We start from the raw sequence: 19568 nt of genomic DNA, 5'->3' as shown, positions 1-19568 counted from the left end.
GGAAAAATTACGCTAGATAAGACAAAATAACCTTTAAGAGCAATTCTGAATGTAAAAAAAATATATAAATCACAGCATGTTGACTGTGGTTGTTCAAACGTAAACACCCAGTGGCCAGAAACTTTCACATATCTAGAACACACCCAGTGCAAAAATATTCGCCTCACTTCATTTCCTCCTCCACCAAATGCAAACTAAGATGAAAGTAACTGGTTTTGAATAAAGCCCTTTGTCTCAATAGTATGTTTGAGACTTTGTTCATTGCTTCAGACTTAAAAAGAGTCCTTTACATTTTAAAACTTTAAAATATCAGCCCTGTGAAATGAAAATGGCTCCAGGCTTATACAATTATTCATTACAATTTATTTTAAATGGATCCATTTTCTTTCAAATGAACCAGAAGTTAGGCATTTTTACTTACAAACATGTTATCAATAGAGGGCAGTGGGCCCCAGATTGCTTAGTTCTCATACTGTGGTTTAATTTACCCATATAATGAGTTTTTGTTTTGTGATCTTCAAAAATCTGCACACACATGCATAGCAACCTTAAAAACCCCATTCAATAATTGCTTTTCTTCCCTTTGAAAACATTTGGTTTTGATTGTACAGCTTTGCTATATACCATAGACGTACGCTGACTACATATGGGAACTTTATGACATTAGTGATTTCAGCACATTTCTCCCAAACACGTCTAACCTTACTATATTACAATTCCACTTCCTCACGCAGCAGATGTTTCACATGCTAACCTTTCCTAGGGACAAGTGTTCACACTTAAGAAATGGAATCACCGCTCTGCATATAAAAGCACCAGGCAGGGAAAGCTCAACTATGCTGAGTACATTTTACTCAAAGAAGTGTTTCTCTTAAACACCACGAAATTGCTGAGGATATTTCTGTTCCTTCTGCTCTCTCTGCTAAGATATCGTATCCCTATGGGCACCACATGGGAAACAAAAGTTTGATGGACAATATGAAATCCAGACAATAGTGGTAATATCAAGATAAAAATTTAATGAGGTAGGAAAATTGAAGAAGTAAAGGAAATTAAAAATGGCCTATAAGTCTTGCCACTATGTCATTCCTGGTGAGTCTGGGCTCAAGATACATATTCTAGGTGTACAGAATACAGTACCTATATATTATTTTCTTTGAAAAGTGGGCCACATGTGCATTGCATGAATTTTCAAAAAGACCATTCCTTTCACTGAAACAATTCTTCTGCATATCAAAAATACTTGTCTTGCTCTAATTTTAGAAATCAGCAGACAACATCACCATATAACATTAAGTGAAGCCTTTCCCTATAACATCTGGGTTATGGCAGGTCATCACTTTCCAATGAATGACAGGCGAGTGTTCCTTCAGGCCCTACTGCTATACAGCTGCTAAGGTTTGTGCCCATGGCTCTACCCAGGATACTGCTGTGTGAAAGTTTGCATCATCTTCTCAACAGTTTAAATCTCAAATGGAACACAGATCTAAAGGCCTCATCCCGCTTTTACAGACTGAGAAAACAGAAGTAGCAGAGTAAATAAAACGTGTTTGCAGGTGACCTGTGGACTTGAGTTAGTGGACGAGGTCTGGCATACTGGTCCAGGCTGTTATTGCCAAGCCAGAGCTTTCATTAATATCTACTGAAAAGTCCCTCAACTACCACTATAGATTCTTAGTCACTTTATTACTGGGTCTCTATTCTGGAAATGGATCAGAAATAACTGTTACGACAAATAAACCAGAAATTACGCATTTTTACTTACAAACATGTTATCAATAGAGAGCAGTGGGCTGCAGATTGCTTAGTGTCTCACAGGGCCAACCTATGGACAAGTGACATCAATCGGGGGCCTGTTTCAAATGGGCCATTTATATTACAATAACACCCCCTACAGAAAATTTCCCTCTTTCCCCTCATGCTCTTTGTTTTTTTGGAAACACTCTCTTCTCCAGTGCCCTAAGCATGGTCAACTGTCCCTAGTATGGGTTTCCAGACCTGGCAGCTTGCTTTCTCACTTTCCCTCTCTCTCTCTTTAGTCAGTTAAAAATTAATGATGAGAATAAAATTAAATAAATAAATAATTTTTTTTTAAAAAAGGCAAAACAAACAAATAAAAAAATCTCTCTTCTTTCCCCTATTCCCTCTGAGCAGAGAGCCATGATCCAGGGAGTGGAAGTGCCCTGGACAGGAGGCCTCTTTTCCTGACCAACGATCTACTCCTTAATCCTTGCAGCGTGGCTTTCCCTCTCATGACTCTTCAGAACTGTCAAAAATTATTTAGTCTTGCTTTCTATCTTCCTTGATCTAAACATTTTCAACATTGTTAGCTATCTTTTTCTTCCTAAAAATCCTTTCTCCAGTTGATTCCTTGCTTTCCCTTAATAACACTTCCTTATTATTCCTCCTATCTCTTAAGGGCAAGCATTTGAAAATGTTATTAACCATGGCTTTTCCAGTGACATCATCTATCAATTTATTGGGAAGGATGACTGAAGTCTGAGAAGTTTCACAAAAGAAAATAAAAAAGAGATACAGAACTCCTTTTTTCAAAAAATTTGATGATTTCTTACTTTCATTCACTCATTGCACATCTCTATGGCACACAATATAGTTTTTCAAAGTATGTCTGCAGTACATGACAATCAAATTGAGGAATATTATCATATACATAATTTTCAATAGAGAACTTCACATTCTGTCAAGTGTTTCTTCCCTCCCCCCCGCCACCCTCCCACCATCCATTCCCCTCCTTTATAATCCTTGGTATCTATATTTATTCTCCGTACTATTATATGTTCAGAGCTTTCCATTTCTGCCATAAAGACATTCTGTAGATATTGAGCAGGGATATATAGTGATTGTCTTTTATAGCCTGACTTACTTTATTTAGCATTAAATCTTCTATACTAATCCATTTTGTATCAAATGATAGGGTCTATTGTTCCTTATGGCTGAATAGTATTCCATAGGGTATATGTGCCATAAGTTATCAACTAACAGTCATCTGTTAGTTGGGCACTTAGGTTGATCCTATGTCTTAGTAATACTTGTGATTGTGAATAATGCTACAATAAATATGGATGTGCAAATGTCCTTCCAGCTGAGTGTTTTCCCATCCTTTGGGTAAATACCAAGGAGTGGGATTACTGGATCATATGGTAATTCTATTTGTAGGTTTCTGAGGAATTTGCATATTGTTTTTACAGTGGCTGTATTCATTTACATTCCCACCAATAGTGTACAGTAATTTCTTTTTCACCACAGCCTTGCCAGCACTTGTATTCTTAATTTTTTAAATTTAACTTTATTTATTTACTTTAATTTGACCAGAGAGAGACAGAGAGACGGGGAGGGGGAGTGAGAAAGCAAGCCACCAGGTTTGGGACTTGAACCACAGTCAATCATGTGGGAGTCCAGTGCCCTTAACTGGCCCCTATATTCTTTATTTTTTTGATCATAGTCATTCTGACTGAAGTTAAGCAGGGTCTTATTGTGGTTGTAATCTGCATTTCCCTTATGAAAAGAGATATTGAACATTACAAGCATATCCATTTTAGGTATTCATATGTTTTTCTTAGAGAGCTGTCTGTTTAGTTCATTTACCCTTTTCATGTTGTTGCTATAGGGCACATGTACTGTGTACTTGTCAGACAGAGACAGCAAGAGAAGAAAGTGAGAAAACATCCCTTGGAGGGATGCAGTCCCTTCTCCTCCATTCTCCTCCTGGGATTTTGGGCTTGCAAGCACATGTACCCAGCATGTTTTTCAACACATTGGGTCCAAGACTCAAATTGTTCAGTTGACTATGTGGGATCCAGCTGCTTTAACCACAACACCAACAAGTAGCCCTGCTTAGCCCATTTTAAAAATTAAACTATTTTGTTCTGTTTTGCTTTTTGGGGGGTATATAAACTGCTTGAGTTCCCTATATATTCTGATATCAATTCCTTATCTGAAACATAGTTTGCAAATATTTTTTCCCATTCTGGGGGTGGTCTCTTTACCCTAGTTGTTGTTTCCTTTGCTGTGCAGAAGCTTTTTGGTTTAATGTAATCCCACTTGCCTAGTTTTGGAATTACTGCCTGTATTTACTTTCTTATGAAGTAATATATTCATTCAACAACTAGCATTAAATCACAAGGATAAAAGGCATTCTAGGAACACAAAAATGGCATACCAGAATCTTGCCCTCAAGGAACTTACAGCCTGATATGGCAAATCAGATAGGTATACAAATGTCTACAAAACTAGTTAGAAGATATGTATCTTTAACGGGTATAGATATAATGTTTTGTAAATTCAGTGAAGAAAGAGATTATTTCCTGCTCTGGTGAGAAAGAAGAATCAGAAAAGGCTGTTTTGAAGAGGTTGTATTTATGTATATAGACTGAAAAGAAAAAAAATCAGGATTTTAAAAATACCAATCTAATAGCAGAGAAAAACCCAAATCTTTTCAAATGCAAATAGTTCTTAAAAAAGGATAAATTAATTTTCTTATTAGGCCTTACTTACTTACATACTCTCCTCTTTATCTTTTTTAACTTTGTTTTCTCTCCCAAATCAAAGGGGAACTGGGTAAACAAACGTGGTACTTACATACAATGAACTATTACTCAGCCTTAAGAAGGAAGGGAATTTAACACATGCTACAAAGCAAGCGGATGAACATTGAAGACCTTTTGTTATGCGAAATAAGCCAGTCACAAAAGGACAAATACTGGATGATTCCACTTATATGAGCGACTTGGAGTAGTCACATTCACAGGGACACAAAGTAGAATGGTGATTGCCAGGGGCTAGGGAAAGGAAGCAACGTGGAGTTACTATTTAATGGGTACAGAGTGTCCATCTTTAAGATGAAAAAAATCTCTGGAAATGTGGCAATGGTTGCCCAACAACATGAATGTATATACTGCCAAAGAATTGTACAGAATTAAAATGGCACGTATTTATTTATTCATATGTACATGTGGTATTGCTATGTTGCTCAGGCCAGCACAGAGCTTAGAATTCTCCTGCTTTAGTCTCTCTAGTTACTGGAATTAAAAGCACATGCCACCATGCCTGACTTTGGTGTTTTTATCACAATTTAAAAATATTAATACTTTTTTAAATGCAAGGGGAGTTTACTAATTAAATTTATGTATTAATTTTACTTCAAAGATGTTCAGTCTCTTGAGACAGACTTCAGAGTTATCAGCATCGGAGCTTTTCTCACAACTGAATTTCAAAGCTTGTTTAGAGTTTCTTCAGTGTAATAATATTGTATCTAGAACCATGATATATAAGGACATGTGATTGAGAGAATTGTTTTTTTCAGAAATTTTTATCTATTTAAAATTTTCTCTACTGACAAGATAAACCTCAAAAATTTCTACATAAAAGAATACCTCCTTTACCATCTTAATATGGTAAAAAAATTTTTTTAGAAAGAAAGACAGGTAACCTATGTGAAATAAACTGCTATGAATTCAAGTCATGGTAGCTGACAGAACAGCAGTCTTCTTAGCAATTCCATTGGAGGAAGGAATGCAAAAATAATTAGATAAATGATTATGATTATATGATTAGAGAAACAGAAATCAAGAACTTAAAATCTACTTTGAGAGTAAAACTACTTTTGGTGATATGGATTTCCTCAAGTAGCCAACGCAACAGAAAATTTATTTTTCCTCAAGAATAAGTGGACAGAATAGTGAAATGTGTGGAAAATATGCAGGTAAGTTTATTATTTAATAAAATAACTCAGATTACTTTACCTTTTTGGTAACTTGAAAGGTCTGGATGGTCTGAAAAGAAAAAAAACAAAGGAGAAATGATCACAAACAAAGCATCACAACATAAAGACTCTACACACGTGTTGGGCATTTTACTTGTTACCTCTCTGATGAAGAATCTTGAAAGAGTTAAAAATAACGATATCGTGGAGAGATTTTAAATACACATGGATTTAACAATGAATGTTGGCCTCCTGCACATCAGGACACAAATGCTTGAGTGGCTGGTCTAGAATACCTGTCCAGATCACTCTCTCCAGATGGAATTATAGTCATACTGGGCAGTATTCTCCAAGACATACAGCTACCAGAGTCACCCATCTCTCTCACAAGAATGCACATCCCTAAGTCTCTGATCTAAACTACATCTTTACTTACTGAGAATCCCCTTGCACTGGAAAGAAGAGAGAGAGGGAGGGGAAGAAACGAAACAAAACAAAAAGAAAAGAAAAGGAAAAAAAGGAAAAGAAAAAAGAAAGAAGACATCAATAGTTTCTGATAAAAATTCATTTTTAGAGATGAACCTCAGTTTGCCTTTGGTCACCCAGGGTGTCTTTGTAGCATAGCCATAAGTCTGAAAATTCAGTTCTCTTGATGCCTAATGTGCTGGTCTCTGTCCTGTGTTTGTAAAATCAACATAGAAAAAAACCCATAAGGGCAATTATAAAGTATGGCTATCTTATACTAGAAATACTCTACTCTCTCTTCAAGACACCAACTATTCTTTTTTTTTCCTTCAATTTCTCTTCACTTTTCTTTTTTTTTTTTAAAGTTTATTTATTTCTTCAATGAGCATGAGTGAGAAAGACAATCAGGGTCACTACCAGCCTTCTGCCAGCCCTAGATCATGGGCAAGCATGGCCTGGTATACTCATGGGAGGTCTTGAACTTGAACTGGGAACCTTTCCATGTGGGACTCTCACAGAATGTCCGTTTTACTGCTGTGCCACTGCCTGTCCCCACACCCACCTTTCCATTTCTTAATATATAACTCCACAATCCATTTGCCAAGTATAGACTTGTATTTCCAACCAGCTCTTCCTCATATTATGTTGTTAGTCTCTGACTGTATGTACCTGTTCCCCTGATATGAAATATACGCTTGCTAAAGGAACTAAAAACTTGGCCTTATACTCCAAGCTCCATTTCTACCAGATTCATTAAATTCTTCTTCTTCACTGGCACATGGTAAGCACTTAATAAATACTTGGTGAACAGAATCCAGAATCCACTATTGACATTTCACTCATCCTAAGTAGGGTGGTTCTCACAGTATGTTTGAAGACCTCTGGGTCTTACTTCCTTTTCTAATTATGCATCTGTGTAAGGCCAGATTTTCTGTATATACTTCACATATTTCAACTAAATGGCATATTGCAATAGATTGACTACAGAAGCAAATAGGAGAATCGTGTCATCTTCAAATGAGCCAAAAATCAAGTAAATTTTTAAAAATGTGAAACAATGATACCCATCTCACTAAATGTTTTTGTTTTGAAAATATAATTATTTTTCATAATACTATTTATGTTGACATGTAATGGGCTTTAAAAAATGAGTTAAATATTTTAAAATTTGTTTCAATGCCAACATGGCATATATTAGCTAAATCCACACAAACAAAAGCTCTTTGGAGGGTCTCAGTAATTTTTGAAAATGTAAAGGGGTTGTGAGACCAAAGTGTTTGATTAATACATTACATTAATATACAGAACATATGTAAATATTTGCTGACTGAATAAACAGACTCCTTCCCCTAACTTAGAATATTCTACCAGAAAGAACCATACTTAGAGCAAAACAAAATGCAAAAATTTGTCCTCCAATCTTTCTCCTTAAAGTTGTTTCTCTTTGAGTAGTTGGACCCCCTATCTTGGAATTTCTTGAAGACGAAGAAAACAATAGAACAGAATTTCTAAAGTTCTCATTCTTATTTCCCCCCTCCGTTTACATTTCTCACTAAGATACATCTATTAATTCTTTAAAAATATTTATCTAACTCCCAGCTAGCCATGAATGAGATAAGAGTTAAATTCTAGAATGCACTTTATATTACTCTGCTTATGCAAAAGATGTATGTGTTCTCAATTTCATGCTTTATTTACATGTCCTCATTATAATCTCTACACCCATTAAAAACATTAAAATCAAGGGGCATGGTGGTTAAAGCGCTAGACTCCCACATGGCCGACTGAGGTTTGAGTCTCAGATCTGGAGGTCTGAAAATCATGCTAGGTGTGTGTACATGAGTGACCAAAATCTCGAGAAGAGAACAGAGATGGGAGAAGAGAATAGTGAGGGATGGTTTCTCACTTGCTTTCTCTCTGTCTCTCTCTCTCTCTCTGGCACATGCCCTATGGCTGGCAAACAAACAAACAAACCCACTAAAATCAAGAAGATGAAACAATCTTAGAGACTACAAGCACTAGCAAAAATCTTGAAGAATATATAGTCTACTTCTATTATAGCCCCAGTTTTAGAGATGAGCCTCAGTTTGCCTTTGGTCATTCAGGGTCTTAGTAGCACAGCCAAAAGAGTGAGAATTCAAGTCTCTTGATGCTTAATTTGTTGGTCTCTGTCCTGTGTCTGTAAACCAAGAAAGAAAAACCCATAGGGACCATTATAAATCATGGCCGTCTTATACAGGAAAAGAAGTCTCTTTCCATTTGGGAGCTAGGGAGTGTAAAGTCTGAGTTCCCATTAAGGCCAGCAAAAGAGAACTTGTGAGATTTTTGCTATAGGGCGTGTGTGCTCACCAGAGAGACAGAATGTGAGAAATCACCTCCTAGGGTGGTGGCCACGCTGCAATCCCTTCTGCAGTCTCCTCTCAGGATCTTGGAGGCGCATGCACACGTGCCAGTCGAGTCTGAGACTCGAATCCATTATACCATCTGCTGGGACTGAGAACTTGTTGCTTTACAAACAAGTTTGAGGTTGAATATTCAAAGCATTGCTAAAGAATATTTTAAAAAGCATCCTTTTTAATGTATGTAAAGATCATTCATTTTTTAAATATAATAAAAACACATTAAGTGCATAAAACGAACTATATCTTAATGGGCTTATTTCCCTGTAACTTAGCATAATGTATGGTTCTTTGTGGATGGCAGATTAGTGACTAGTGGACTAATGGATGGGTCTCTTTTACGACATTCTCGTGCTCAACAGATTTGAAATCAATGAATTTTAAAAAGCAAGAAGTGGGGCCAGCAGATGGCATAGTGGTTACATCTCTGGAATCCCACAGGGCTGACCATGATTTGAGCCCTAGAGTCAGTGACTTAGAACTCATGCTGGGCGTGTGTGCATGCATGCCCAAGATCCCAAGTAGAGAATAGAGAAGAGACTGCAGGATGGCCATCACCCCTCATGTGTGTGGGGTGATTTCTCAATTTCCCTCTCTCTTTCTCTACAGTGAGTATACACGCCCTAAGGCAGAAAAAAGATACTTAAAAAAAAAAGGCAAGAAGCTAGGGACATAAATATCAACATAGATAAATTTAGTCTTATTGTTTTGTCTGTTTCTCTCTCACACACACGCTGTAACTAGAGTCCATTCCCTTCTATCAATCCTAAATTACTTTATCACCCTACTAAACTTTGTAAGTTTTTGTTTGTGCCTCTGAATTCTACAGTAGAGGCCTTCTGATTCAATTCTACAGACCGTCTGATGACTAATAAGAAAGGTTAAAGTGAACATTTCTAAAATAGTGCTATTCCTTAAATATCTATTGAAACTTAGACACAAATGTCTACTCAGCTGCTAATCTTTTCTTATATAACCATACCCATGCTGCCTTGTCTGGATTTCTAGTTTTGGAGAACTTAGGATCCTTGTAAGTATCCTGGGAATAGTGACTACAATATATACCTAAATGTAGAGAAAGTCCCCCCTGCCAATCTTTTTGTAGTTGTTTCTCCTATGCCTAAATCAATAGTAAAGTGTTTTTGTAGCAATTCATCTTAATTCTCCCAAAGGTTATAATTTTCCTTTTATAAAAAAACCTTTTTTAGCACCTACATAGAAATAGTTTATTTTAAAAATATACTTGAGGAATCAGCAGTTAGCGTAATGGCTACGTCACTGAACTCCCATGTAGCCGAAAGCGGTTCAAGTCCTGAACCCAGTGGCTTAAACTCATGCCAGGTGCGTGTGTGTGCATGCACAAGATCCCGAGAGAAAAATGGAGAAGGGATTGCGGCATGGCCATCCCCTCTGGGGGGTGATTTCTTGCTTTCTGTTTCTCTGTCTCTCTCTTTCTGGCGAGTGCAAGCACCCAATAGTAAAAACCTCTCAAAAACTATATATATATGTACTTGAATGGTAGAATTACAAAAAAAAAAAAAGTCCTACTGGCACACACAGTAGGTTTGGTAGACACATGTGACATACCAGGAGTAGAAGTGTGTGGAATAGGACAAAGCAACCACCTAACCTAGAGCGCTGGGCCCAGAGGACAGGACCAGGCTGACAACTCCACAGTGCCAGTGAGCTGGAGAAGGGCTTAGACACATGCTTTAACACGGTCTTTCAATTAAAATATTCACTGCTAAAGAAGCCATAAAACACATTCATTTTTGGGTGAATCTACCCTCTCCCCCCAAAAAAAATCCCATAAAAGTCCAAACCCACATTTTCAAATGTAATTACATATTGACTTTTTAATATAACAGTTCTATTAAGATATAATTCATATACCACACAAGTCATGCATGTAAAAGTGAACACTTGAATGGCTTTTAGTACTTTCATGGAGTTGTATAACCATCACCATCACATACATTGATTTTCTTTTAAAAATTATGATTATTTCTGGTTTATATATATTTCCAACATTTTTTTTTTGAGAGATTTTTGCTATAGGACGCGTGCGCTCGCCAGACAGACAGAAAGAGACATTAGAGACAGAAAGCGAGAAATCACCCCCCAGGGGGGATGGTCATGCCGCAATCCCTTCTCCTCCATTCTCCTCTCGGGATCTTGGGCACGCACGCACACACACCCGGGACGCGAACCGTGGTCGACTACGTGGGAGTCCAGCAACATAGCCATTACGCTAACTGCTGGTTCCCATATTTCAACATTTTTTTTTAAAAGTTTGTTATACAGTGTGTGCACTCAACAGAAATAAAGAGAGCAAGAGAGAGAGAGAGAAATCATCCCCCACCCCCGGGGAGGGGAGGGCCACTCCACAATCCCTTCTCCTCCACTCTCTCAGGACTTTTTGGGCAAGCCAGGGTATGAACCCTGCGTGTCTTACAGGCCACTGGATTCAGGATTCAAAGCACACAGCCAGCCATGTGGGATCCAGTTGCCTTAACCTCCACACCACCTGCAGGCCTGGACACTGGCTTTTAAAGAATATGCTAAATGAACAACAATGGTAAAGCTATTGAGCTTAGGGAGAAAACTTATTTTTATAAAGATTGAGAGTAAGGCACAGAACAAGGGAGCAAGTCATCTGTACAAAAAACTTGAATTTTTGATTCCCAGTTTTCCAGTTACACTTCTTCCAAAGTACCTCTAAACATCCCCTTTTCTCCTACTCATCCCCACTAACATTTTTTTTTTTTTGAACTGGGAAAGTCATGGATCTATGACTAGCTTATTCCCTAGCGATAGAAACTATAGACTCACCACATTTTTTCCGCTTGAGTAAAGACTTCATTTTATGTTAAATTTGAGACAATAAGTAGAGACTGTCAACATCAGTTGAAAAAGAAAAATTGAGGTTACTGCAAAATACCTCCTGGGAAAACACTAGATCCCTTTGAAGTTTCTCTACTAATGGACATGACAAACAGATGTTGGAAACACCCAAACCACACTACAGGTAAAAAATGAGACCCATTTGTTGCACAGCACTGCCTTCTTTAACTCTGCCTTTGTAGTCTCTTCCCAGAAAACATCTGTGAAGGAGGCAAGCAAGAGAATTCACCACTTGCTTTCCTGGACCCAAACAGGCCCCCCACCCTTTGTAAAAATGTTCAGATTTGCTGCTTTCTCTCTCTTTCTGGTTTTGACTGGGTCTTGCTATGTCATGACCTTCCAGCCTCAGTCTCCCAAGTAGCTGGGCCCACAGGTGCATACACCAAACTTCTAGGGTGAGTTGCATTTGGTCTTAGCCTGCCTAGCAATAGTGTCGACCAGTTTATCCTGCACACTTGTTTTAACACCTACCTAATAAAACCTGCAGGATGACTCTTCACCCTCACATTAGGGTCTTGGGTTGATGAACCACAAGTAAAAATAAACCTAACTTCTAATAAAGAGAGAAAAACTATTTTTATGCCCCAGGGTTCGTTCATCTTTTAATACCATATGGTCAAAACACATGTCAGTCAAACGAGCAAAATAAACCCAAAAAGGCAGTGGTAATCTTAGCTGGGAACTTTTCGCCTGGTCTTTGGTTAGGTTTTTAGCCTTTTTTTTCCCTGCTGGGAAAAAGTCCGAGGAAAGATGACATCCGCATGTTCCACAGCCAACAGGCTGTGGGCGTAGATAAGCCTGGGTTATGCACAACTCCCAGCCGAGACCAGCTGCAGTGTCACGCTCTCTCCTTGTCACTCCTTCTCTCCCACACAAGATAGCATTTCTGTATGCAAGTGGGTGACAGTGACATTATTTTAGGGCTAAGCTCAAATCTGCTTTAAAAAAAAAAAAAAAGGCACTTACAAACTGGAGTACTCATAATTAGTAATAAATTGCCCCAGCACTTCACACTTGAGAGCCTTAACAGCAGTTGAGAACCTTGGCTCCAGTCCGCTTGACGACCAGTGGACTGTGGTATGTGTGCATGGATCGGTCAAGGGGACAGTTAATGAGACTGTTCAGTTCTCAGAAGGGAGGACGATGGGGGGGGTTGGGGGATGTGAAGAGAGCAGAGTAAGTAAGACAATGGGAATAGGGGTAGATGCAAAGGAAAGGGGAAATTTTTGAAAGGTGATAAAACAATAGTATGGAAAAGGAAAAGTTAACAAAAATGAAACAAACACGAAAACTATGAGAAATTTATAAATGGTCTTTGTTTCGCTGTTTCTCTAACCTTTCCTTCTCTTTCAGAAGGTGAGCCTATAGGGTGAAGAAAATGAAAATACTAAAATAAGGTTCCCAGTAGTCCACAGAAGTCTACTTATGCTAGAGGGCATACCTGCACACACAAGAGAGAAAAAGAGAGGAAAATGCAACAGCATCTAGTCATGCCCTAATTCTCATTCCTCCGATTCTCCATCCCATCTCTGAGGCACGTGTGGGCTTGGTGTGTTTTTTCAAGCCACTGGGGTTGGGGCTGGAACCTTGGTCAGCCATATGGGATCTGCTTCCTTCCATTGCCCAGTGCTTAATCACCATACATAGGACTGCCCCAAAATTCTATTTTTTACATAGTTGCAGAATTAATATCCCGATGTAGACAGAATTAACATCTACTTCATAAATTCCAACTAGCTCTTCCTAGCATTCAGGGACATCAAAGCCTTGAAAACATAGCTTTATATATTTTGAAACAACTAGGATGACGTGAAGGAACTATACTTTCAGCTTTATGGCAGTAACCAAATGTAAAGAAGTAAGTGCTTATAGTAGCACATTTTGGCCCCAATAGTCACATTGGATTGTGTCATCTTATTGTCTTTTTGTAAGAGGATATTCTGCAAGCAATAACTTCAGTTCAGTGCTGGTATGGGCAAAAGTATCTGAAAATAAAGAATCCACCATTCTGATGAGCATTCTTTAAAAGATTTCCAACAAAAACAAGGCTATTCTTCACCACTAAGTATTTCCGTGAATCATCACTGGCACACTTGGGTTCCATCATGAAGATGAAACAGATACCCCGTAGACAAGTTAAGCTTGGCCTCTAACCCATTTTTCATGCCCCAGAGCTAAGTGTTTACAGTCTGTGTCAAGTGATGTGAAGGATAACAATAACCACAACTACTTGCGTAATGCATTTCCTATGAATGCTTAAGAGATGGTGACTCAAAAGTGTTGGCTATTCTGATGTCAACAACTGTTACAACTAAACAGAGTCCCAACTACTACTACTACTACTCACACACACACATACACACACACACACACACACACGTAAATGTATATGCATGTATGTATACGTATAAAAGGAAGTGGGAGAAAAAGGTTGGGAGTGGGGACTAACATTTAGAGTGCACCTAACAAATACAATGCACTTTATAAATGTTAAAAAAAGAAATTTAGCATATATTGAATAAATATTTCGAGTATGAGGAAGCAGTCTATAAGAGAATAATGAACTGAGAAATCAAAAGACAAGAGTTGGAGTCTGGGCCTTGAAACTCATTAGTTGAATGATCTTGAGCAAGTCCTTTAACTATTCAGAATCTGTGGGAAAGGAATACTTTTAAAATGAGTGTATGGGTAACAACTTTCTGTAAGCTGTTGACCATGCCCAAAAGAAAAAAAACAGGTATCACGACTATTACTACAATTTCATGTGGAAATGGCATTTGAGCATCAGTTAAAAAGTAATGCAGAAGGGCTGGCCCTGTAGAGGCTAAATCCCGTATGACCCACCAGGGTTCAAATTATAGTGGCTTGAGAAATATAACAGCATAGGTTCAAATGTCCAGGATTTTGACAGGACAGAGAATTGGAGAAAAAGGATTGTAATGTGACCAGGACCCATTAGAAAGTGCTTACTCCTGTGTGCCTAAGTGTGCACTCCCTCTCTCACAGACCCTTCTGCTCTCAAAGAGAAGCTCCTAAAACTCGACATAAGTAGAATTTGAGTTGGATCTTGAAAGGAAGGTTTCAGATAAACAGGAAGTAGAAGGAAAAGAAACCAATACTGTGCCAACACCTATGCAAGACACCTCACACGGCAGGATAAGCCAGGTCAGTAAGGACTTATTAGGAAGGAATAATGGGGCAGCTGTTGGATTAGGGATTGTTTTGAGAGAAGCAAGAGACTGACGTGAGTAGAAGTAGAAGCTGATGAGGTTACCTGTGCAAGAACAGATGAAAACGCTATTTTGGAAGGACTGATGAGGTAATATGCAGGATGAACTATGACGGGAAAATCCAGAGATAAGGATATGAGGTTGGGAGCTACAGAATGTAGAATGGTGAGAGAGAAATGTGGAAAAGGGTTTTATGTCCCTTTAATGATTCAGAATGCCTCTGACAATCCTATAAATATGTGAGTCAAAATTACAGGCATTTCTCATCATAAATACATTATGGCATCATAAAAAAATTTGGGTGACATTTCAGATAAGTGAAGGCTTATATATCCTATGCTATAACATATCTTAAATTTACTACTGGTTAATATTTATATGTAAGGATTTATTGGAAGTACAATAAGAAATGCTTAAAACTATGTTTACTGCACCTACACTTTATATAATGGTAGCAGTGACTATTAAAGTGAAGTCAGTATTTGGATTACGACACAAAGGGGTATCCAAAAGATTAGTCTGAAAATTGGGGGCACAGTTTTATATCTTTCAGGCTTATGTTAGGCCTAACACTACATTTGTTGAGTATATTTATATTTCATTAATTTCAACAGATAAGAAAGAAACTAACACCATTTTCAAAATTTTATGGATCTTATTCATAAAAAACTAAAGCTTCTTTTGCATTTTCATTACAATCAATACATATTACATAAATATCCATTAACTAAAACCTCAGTTAAGGTATATTTGCATTTCTAAAATTAAGTTCAAATTATGCATTTATATATTTTGGAACAACTAGGATGATGTGAAGGAACGATACTTTCAGCTTATATATAAGATCTAACCTCACATTTACACATTTCCTAACTTATTTGGCCTTCATCAATTAGACCAGAAATCAAAAGTATAAATACAATTGTAATTTATAAATTTGCTAATTACCTTTTTCTCCAACATTCATTTATTTTTCATTTTTAGCTTGTCTACATTTTCTTCAATGTAAGAACTATTATTTGGGCTCAAAATTGTAAGAAACATTATTAATCTTTTTATGTTCATTCCCCACATATTTGGGATTATTTTGCCCTTACAAAATTATTCAGTACTATACAAAGCTGATTTTGGGAGGTTAAAAGTCACACCTGCTATCTTAAAAAAAAAAAAAATAAAATCCCCCCAAAAAACCTTTAGGAGATGGGAGAGTTAAAAAAATAATAAAAATCCACTGTATCAAAATGAATTCCAAGAGTGTAACCAATACCTTGCAGCTGTTGTGATATCTTCATTTTACTGGCCAAAAGGATAAGACTTTTCTCAAAATTCTACAAAAATTCTTTAGTTATGCTTTTAAGAACAATATATAATGAAACTGATTTTCCTCCCTAAACTTTCCCATGTTTCAATGTTAAAGTTTTGCAACCCAAATAATTGTCAAAATCTTTAACAAAGGTCAAAGCAAAACTCTAACACAATTTTTGTTTGTTTGTTTGTTTTTGTTTTTCCCAGAGAGGTTTATGCTCTAGGGTACATGCACTCATTAGAGAGACAGGGAGAGAGAGAGACAGAAAGCGAGAAACTATCCCCCCTCAGGAGGAATGGCCACATCACAATTCTTTCTTCTCCATCCTCCTCACAGGATTTTGGGTGCGCGCGCGCACACACACACACACACACACACACACACACGGACCCAGTGTTGAGTTTCAAGCCACTGGGTCTGAGACTCGAACCACAGTCAACCATGTGAGAGTCAACTGACGTAACCATTACTCCCTCTGCTAGTCCCCTAACACAGTTTTAATAAAAATAATGCTAACAGAAAATGGTTTTCTTCTCAGTTTTATAAGTCTAAAATTAACAAATGAAAAAAAAAATTGAAAGCTTAAGGGCCCATCTAGGGCAGTGGTTAAGGCAGTTGGATCCAACATGTCCAACTGCATGATTCAAGTCCCAGACCTGATAATCTGAAAAACATGTTGTGTGTATATGTGTACGTGTGAGTGCTTATACATCCAATATTCAAAGAGGAGAACTGAGGAGTTGGTATTGTGGCATAGCCAATTTCTGCCTCCTGTGAGTATACACGCTCTACAGAAATATTTCTTAAAAAAGAAAAAAGAGCTTTGAAGAATTAGACTGACGATAAATGAGAATTTTTCAAACAAAAACAAAACAAAATGCGAGGAAATCCCCTATTGTTCTGGGACCTCATGTTCTCAAGTTGCAGCGAAGTCCCCGTTGCACTTTGGTAAGAGGGTCACTTGATTTTTTTTTTTTCTTTTTTTGAGAGATTTTTGCTATGAGGCATGTGTGTGCGCCAGAAAGACAGAGAGAGACAGAGAGACAGAAAGCGAGAAATCACCCTCCAACCCTCCAGGGGGGATGGCTATGCTGCAATCCCTTCTCCTCCATTCTCCTCTCGGGATCTTGGGCACGCATGCACACACGCCTGGTGTGAGTTTAAGTCACAGGGTCCGGAACTTGAATCGCAGTTGGCTACATGGGAGTCCAGCGATGCAGCCATTATGCCAACGGCTGGTCCCAAGGGTCACTTGATTAAAACTTAAATCCTACAATCTAAATGATGTATAGTGAGTGAAGGTATAAATAATAATAATAACAATAATAATAAAAGTAAAGAAAAGGGGGAAAAACCTTAAATTCATTGTATCTTACTCACAACGGCATAGATTCTACCCACAATTCCAAGACCTATTAGGTATGCCAGTGATACCCAAATACCATGTGACAATATCTAGGAACTTATTATAAGGATAAGGTGTTAAAAAGACCTAGAAGAGAAAAGACTTATTTAGAATTGGGTCTTAATCTTGGGCTTTAACCTCTCTGGATTCAATTTCTTCATCTGTAAAATAAAGAGAGTTGGATTAAATTATTCCAAAAGCCCTTTCCTGCTGCGAAATTCTATTGCATTCTCCTGTGAAACTTTAGATAATACAAATCTCCACATATTTTAGCTTCCTGGGAAGTAGTTCAACATTCTTACCAGGTTCCTTTAATCAACATTCTGTGTTGAAATATTTCATGTGACTGGGCAATAAACATGATCCCCCCCATAATATAGATAAGAACTAGTGATTTAAAATGCTTTGAAAAATAATGCTAGCTCTTTTGGTGAACAGCTAGAGAAACAGACTTTTAAAATAGCTAGATAAATAGTTTAATTTAAAAAGTGCTCAAAAATACTTAGTTGGCAGACGAGTAGGTTTCCCCATCTGTTAACTATTGATAAACGTGGAGACTGATGAGTTGGTGGTGCCAATAACACATCCATGGTGGCATGTGACAAGGGAGGAAGCACACTGTGGAAATCATGCTAGGCTGCCAAAGATGCTCATGGTGAGACGTGCTCAGATATCAACTAGTACAGCACCTAACGGGATCTATCAGAAGAGCAAACACGAAAGAGCACTTAATCTAAAAGGCAATTTTTAAATTTCCAAAAGCACTGTTGTTAAGTCTCCCATCTACCACCTCAAGAAAGGCAGTATATAGCTTTTTTCTTTTTTTTAATTGCCAGAGGGAGACAGAGACAGAGACAGAGAGAGAGAGAGAGAGAACCTCCCAATGGGGCATGGTCATGCAGCAATCACTTCTCTTCCATTTTTCCATCCTGTAGGGATTTTGAGCACACATGCACATGCACCTGGCATGTTTTTCAAGCCATCAGGTACAGAATCAAACCATGCAGACAGCCATGTGGTGTCCAACTGCTTTAACCACCATGCCACCTTCTGGCCCCAATTTTTAAAAATAATTAAATTTTTTTTTTTTTTTTTTTAAGATGGGGTTTTGCTGTGCCGAGATCCTCGTCTCAGCCTTCTGAGTTGCTGGAATTACAGGCACATGCTACCAGGCTGGACTTTAGGTTGGACTGGACCTCAAATGCAGCCTGTGGTCTCAGCCTGTGAAGTACAGCATCTTAACTGCACGGGCCATCATAGCTAGGCCTAAAATTTTACTTTGATAGGTTTTGTCATTTAATGTTTTGTGCACTGTAATAATTTAATTTTTAGAGAAGGAGCAAAGCTTTAATGAAGAGATACATTTTCTGTTTTAATGTCAATTTTCTTTTTTTTTTTTTGACTATAATACATATTAGTTTTCTTTAAGTCTGAAAAATGTAGAAAATTACAAAGTAAAAACCAACCACTCATATTCTTACTACACAGATAAAACCTCTGTCACATTTTTATTTCAATTTCTTTTCAATATTCTTTCTTTTGTACCTAAATGTAGATATTAATTACATATACAATTAGGATCATACTGGGTGCATAAAGTATTGCCACTTTGGATCATAAGCTTTTCCCTCAAAATTAAAATCTTCTGAAAATATGATTTTTAGTAGACATAACATTCCATGTTTACCATAATTTATTTATATGTCATACAACTGTAATCACCTACATTATGTTTTGTTATTTATTTATGAGTCCTGTATTAAAGCTATAAAATGCAAAATCTATGGCAAACATTTTTCTTAGCTAATGGGTTTTCTTTTTTAAATGCCAAAAGGTTGGTGCGTGAGAAAGAATGAGAGAGAGAACAAAAGCACCTCCAAACATGGCCTGATCACATTGCAATCCTCATTTCCCCAATTCTCCATCTCAACAGGATTCTAGGCGTGTGCACACCCACTGTGTTTTTCAAGTTGTGGGGGGCCAGGACACGAATCCAGGTCAACCATGTGGGATCTGGCTTCCTCTGCCCACTGCTTAACCACTACACCCATGGGGTTGGCACTGTGGTATTTTTTTCTAACAATCTTTTTTTTTTTTTTTTTTTTTTTAGGGGGTTTTTGTCTTAGGGGCACGCGCT

General features: G+C 37.6%; 1 protein-coding gene across 2 annotated transcripts in view; it reads right to left on the bottom strand.

The window, feature by feature from the left end:
* The window catches only part of DISP1 (dispatched RND transporter family member 1), a 182211-nt gene that overhangs the window by 21498 nt on the left and 141145 nt on the right, over positions 1-19568 (bottom strand). For both annotated transcript variants that reach the window (XM_006171971.3, XM_006171972.3), the window contains one exon: positions 5763-5792. In XM_006171971.3, the coding sequence (XP_006172033.1) occupies positions 5763-5792 (30 nt within the window). The remainder of the gene's footprint in view (positions 1-5762; positions 5793-19568) is intronic.

Source organism: Tupaia chinensis, unplaced genomic scaffold (genome assembly GCF_000334495.1).
Source record: "Tupaia chinensis unplaced genomic scaffold, TupChi_1.0 Scaffold150175_1, whole genome shotgun sequence".
NCBI lineage: Eukaryota > Metazoa > Chordata > Mammalia > Scandentia > Tupaiidae > Tupaia > Tupaia belangeri.
Note: the sequence above shows the minus strand (reverse complement) of the source record. Positions and strands in the feature narration are given on the sequence as shown.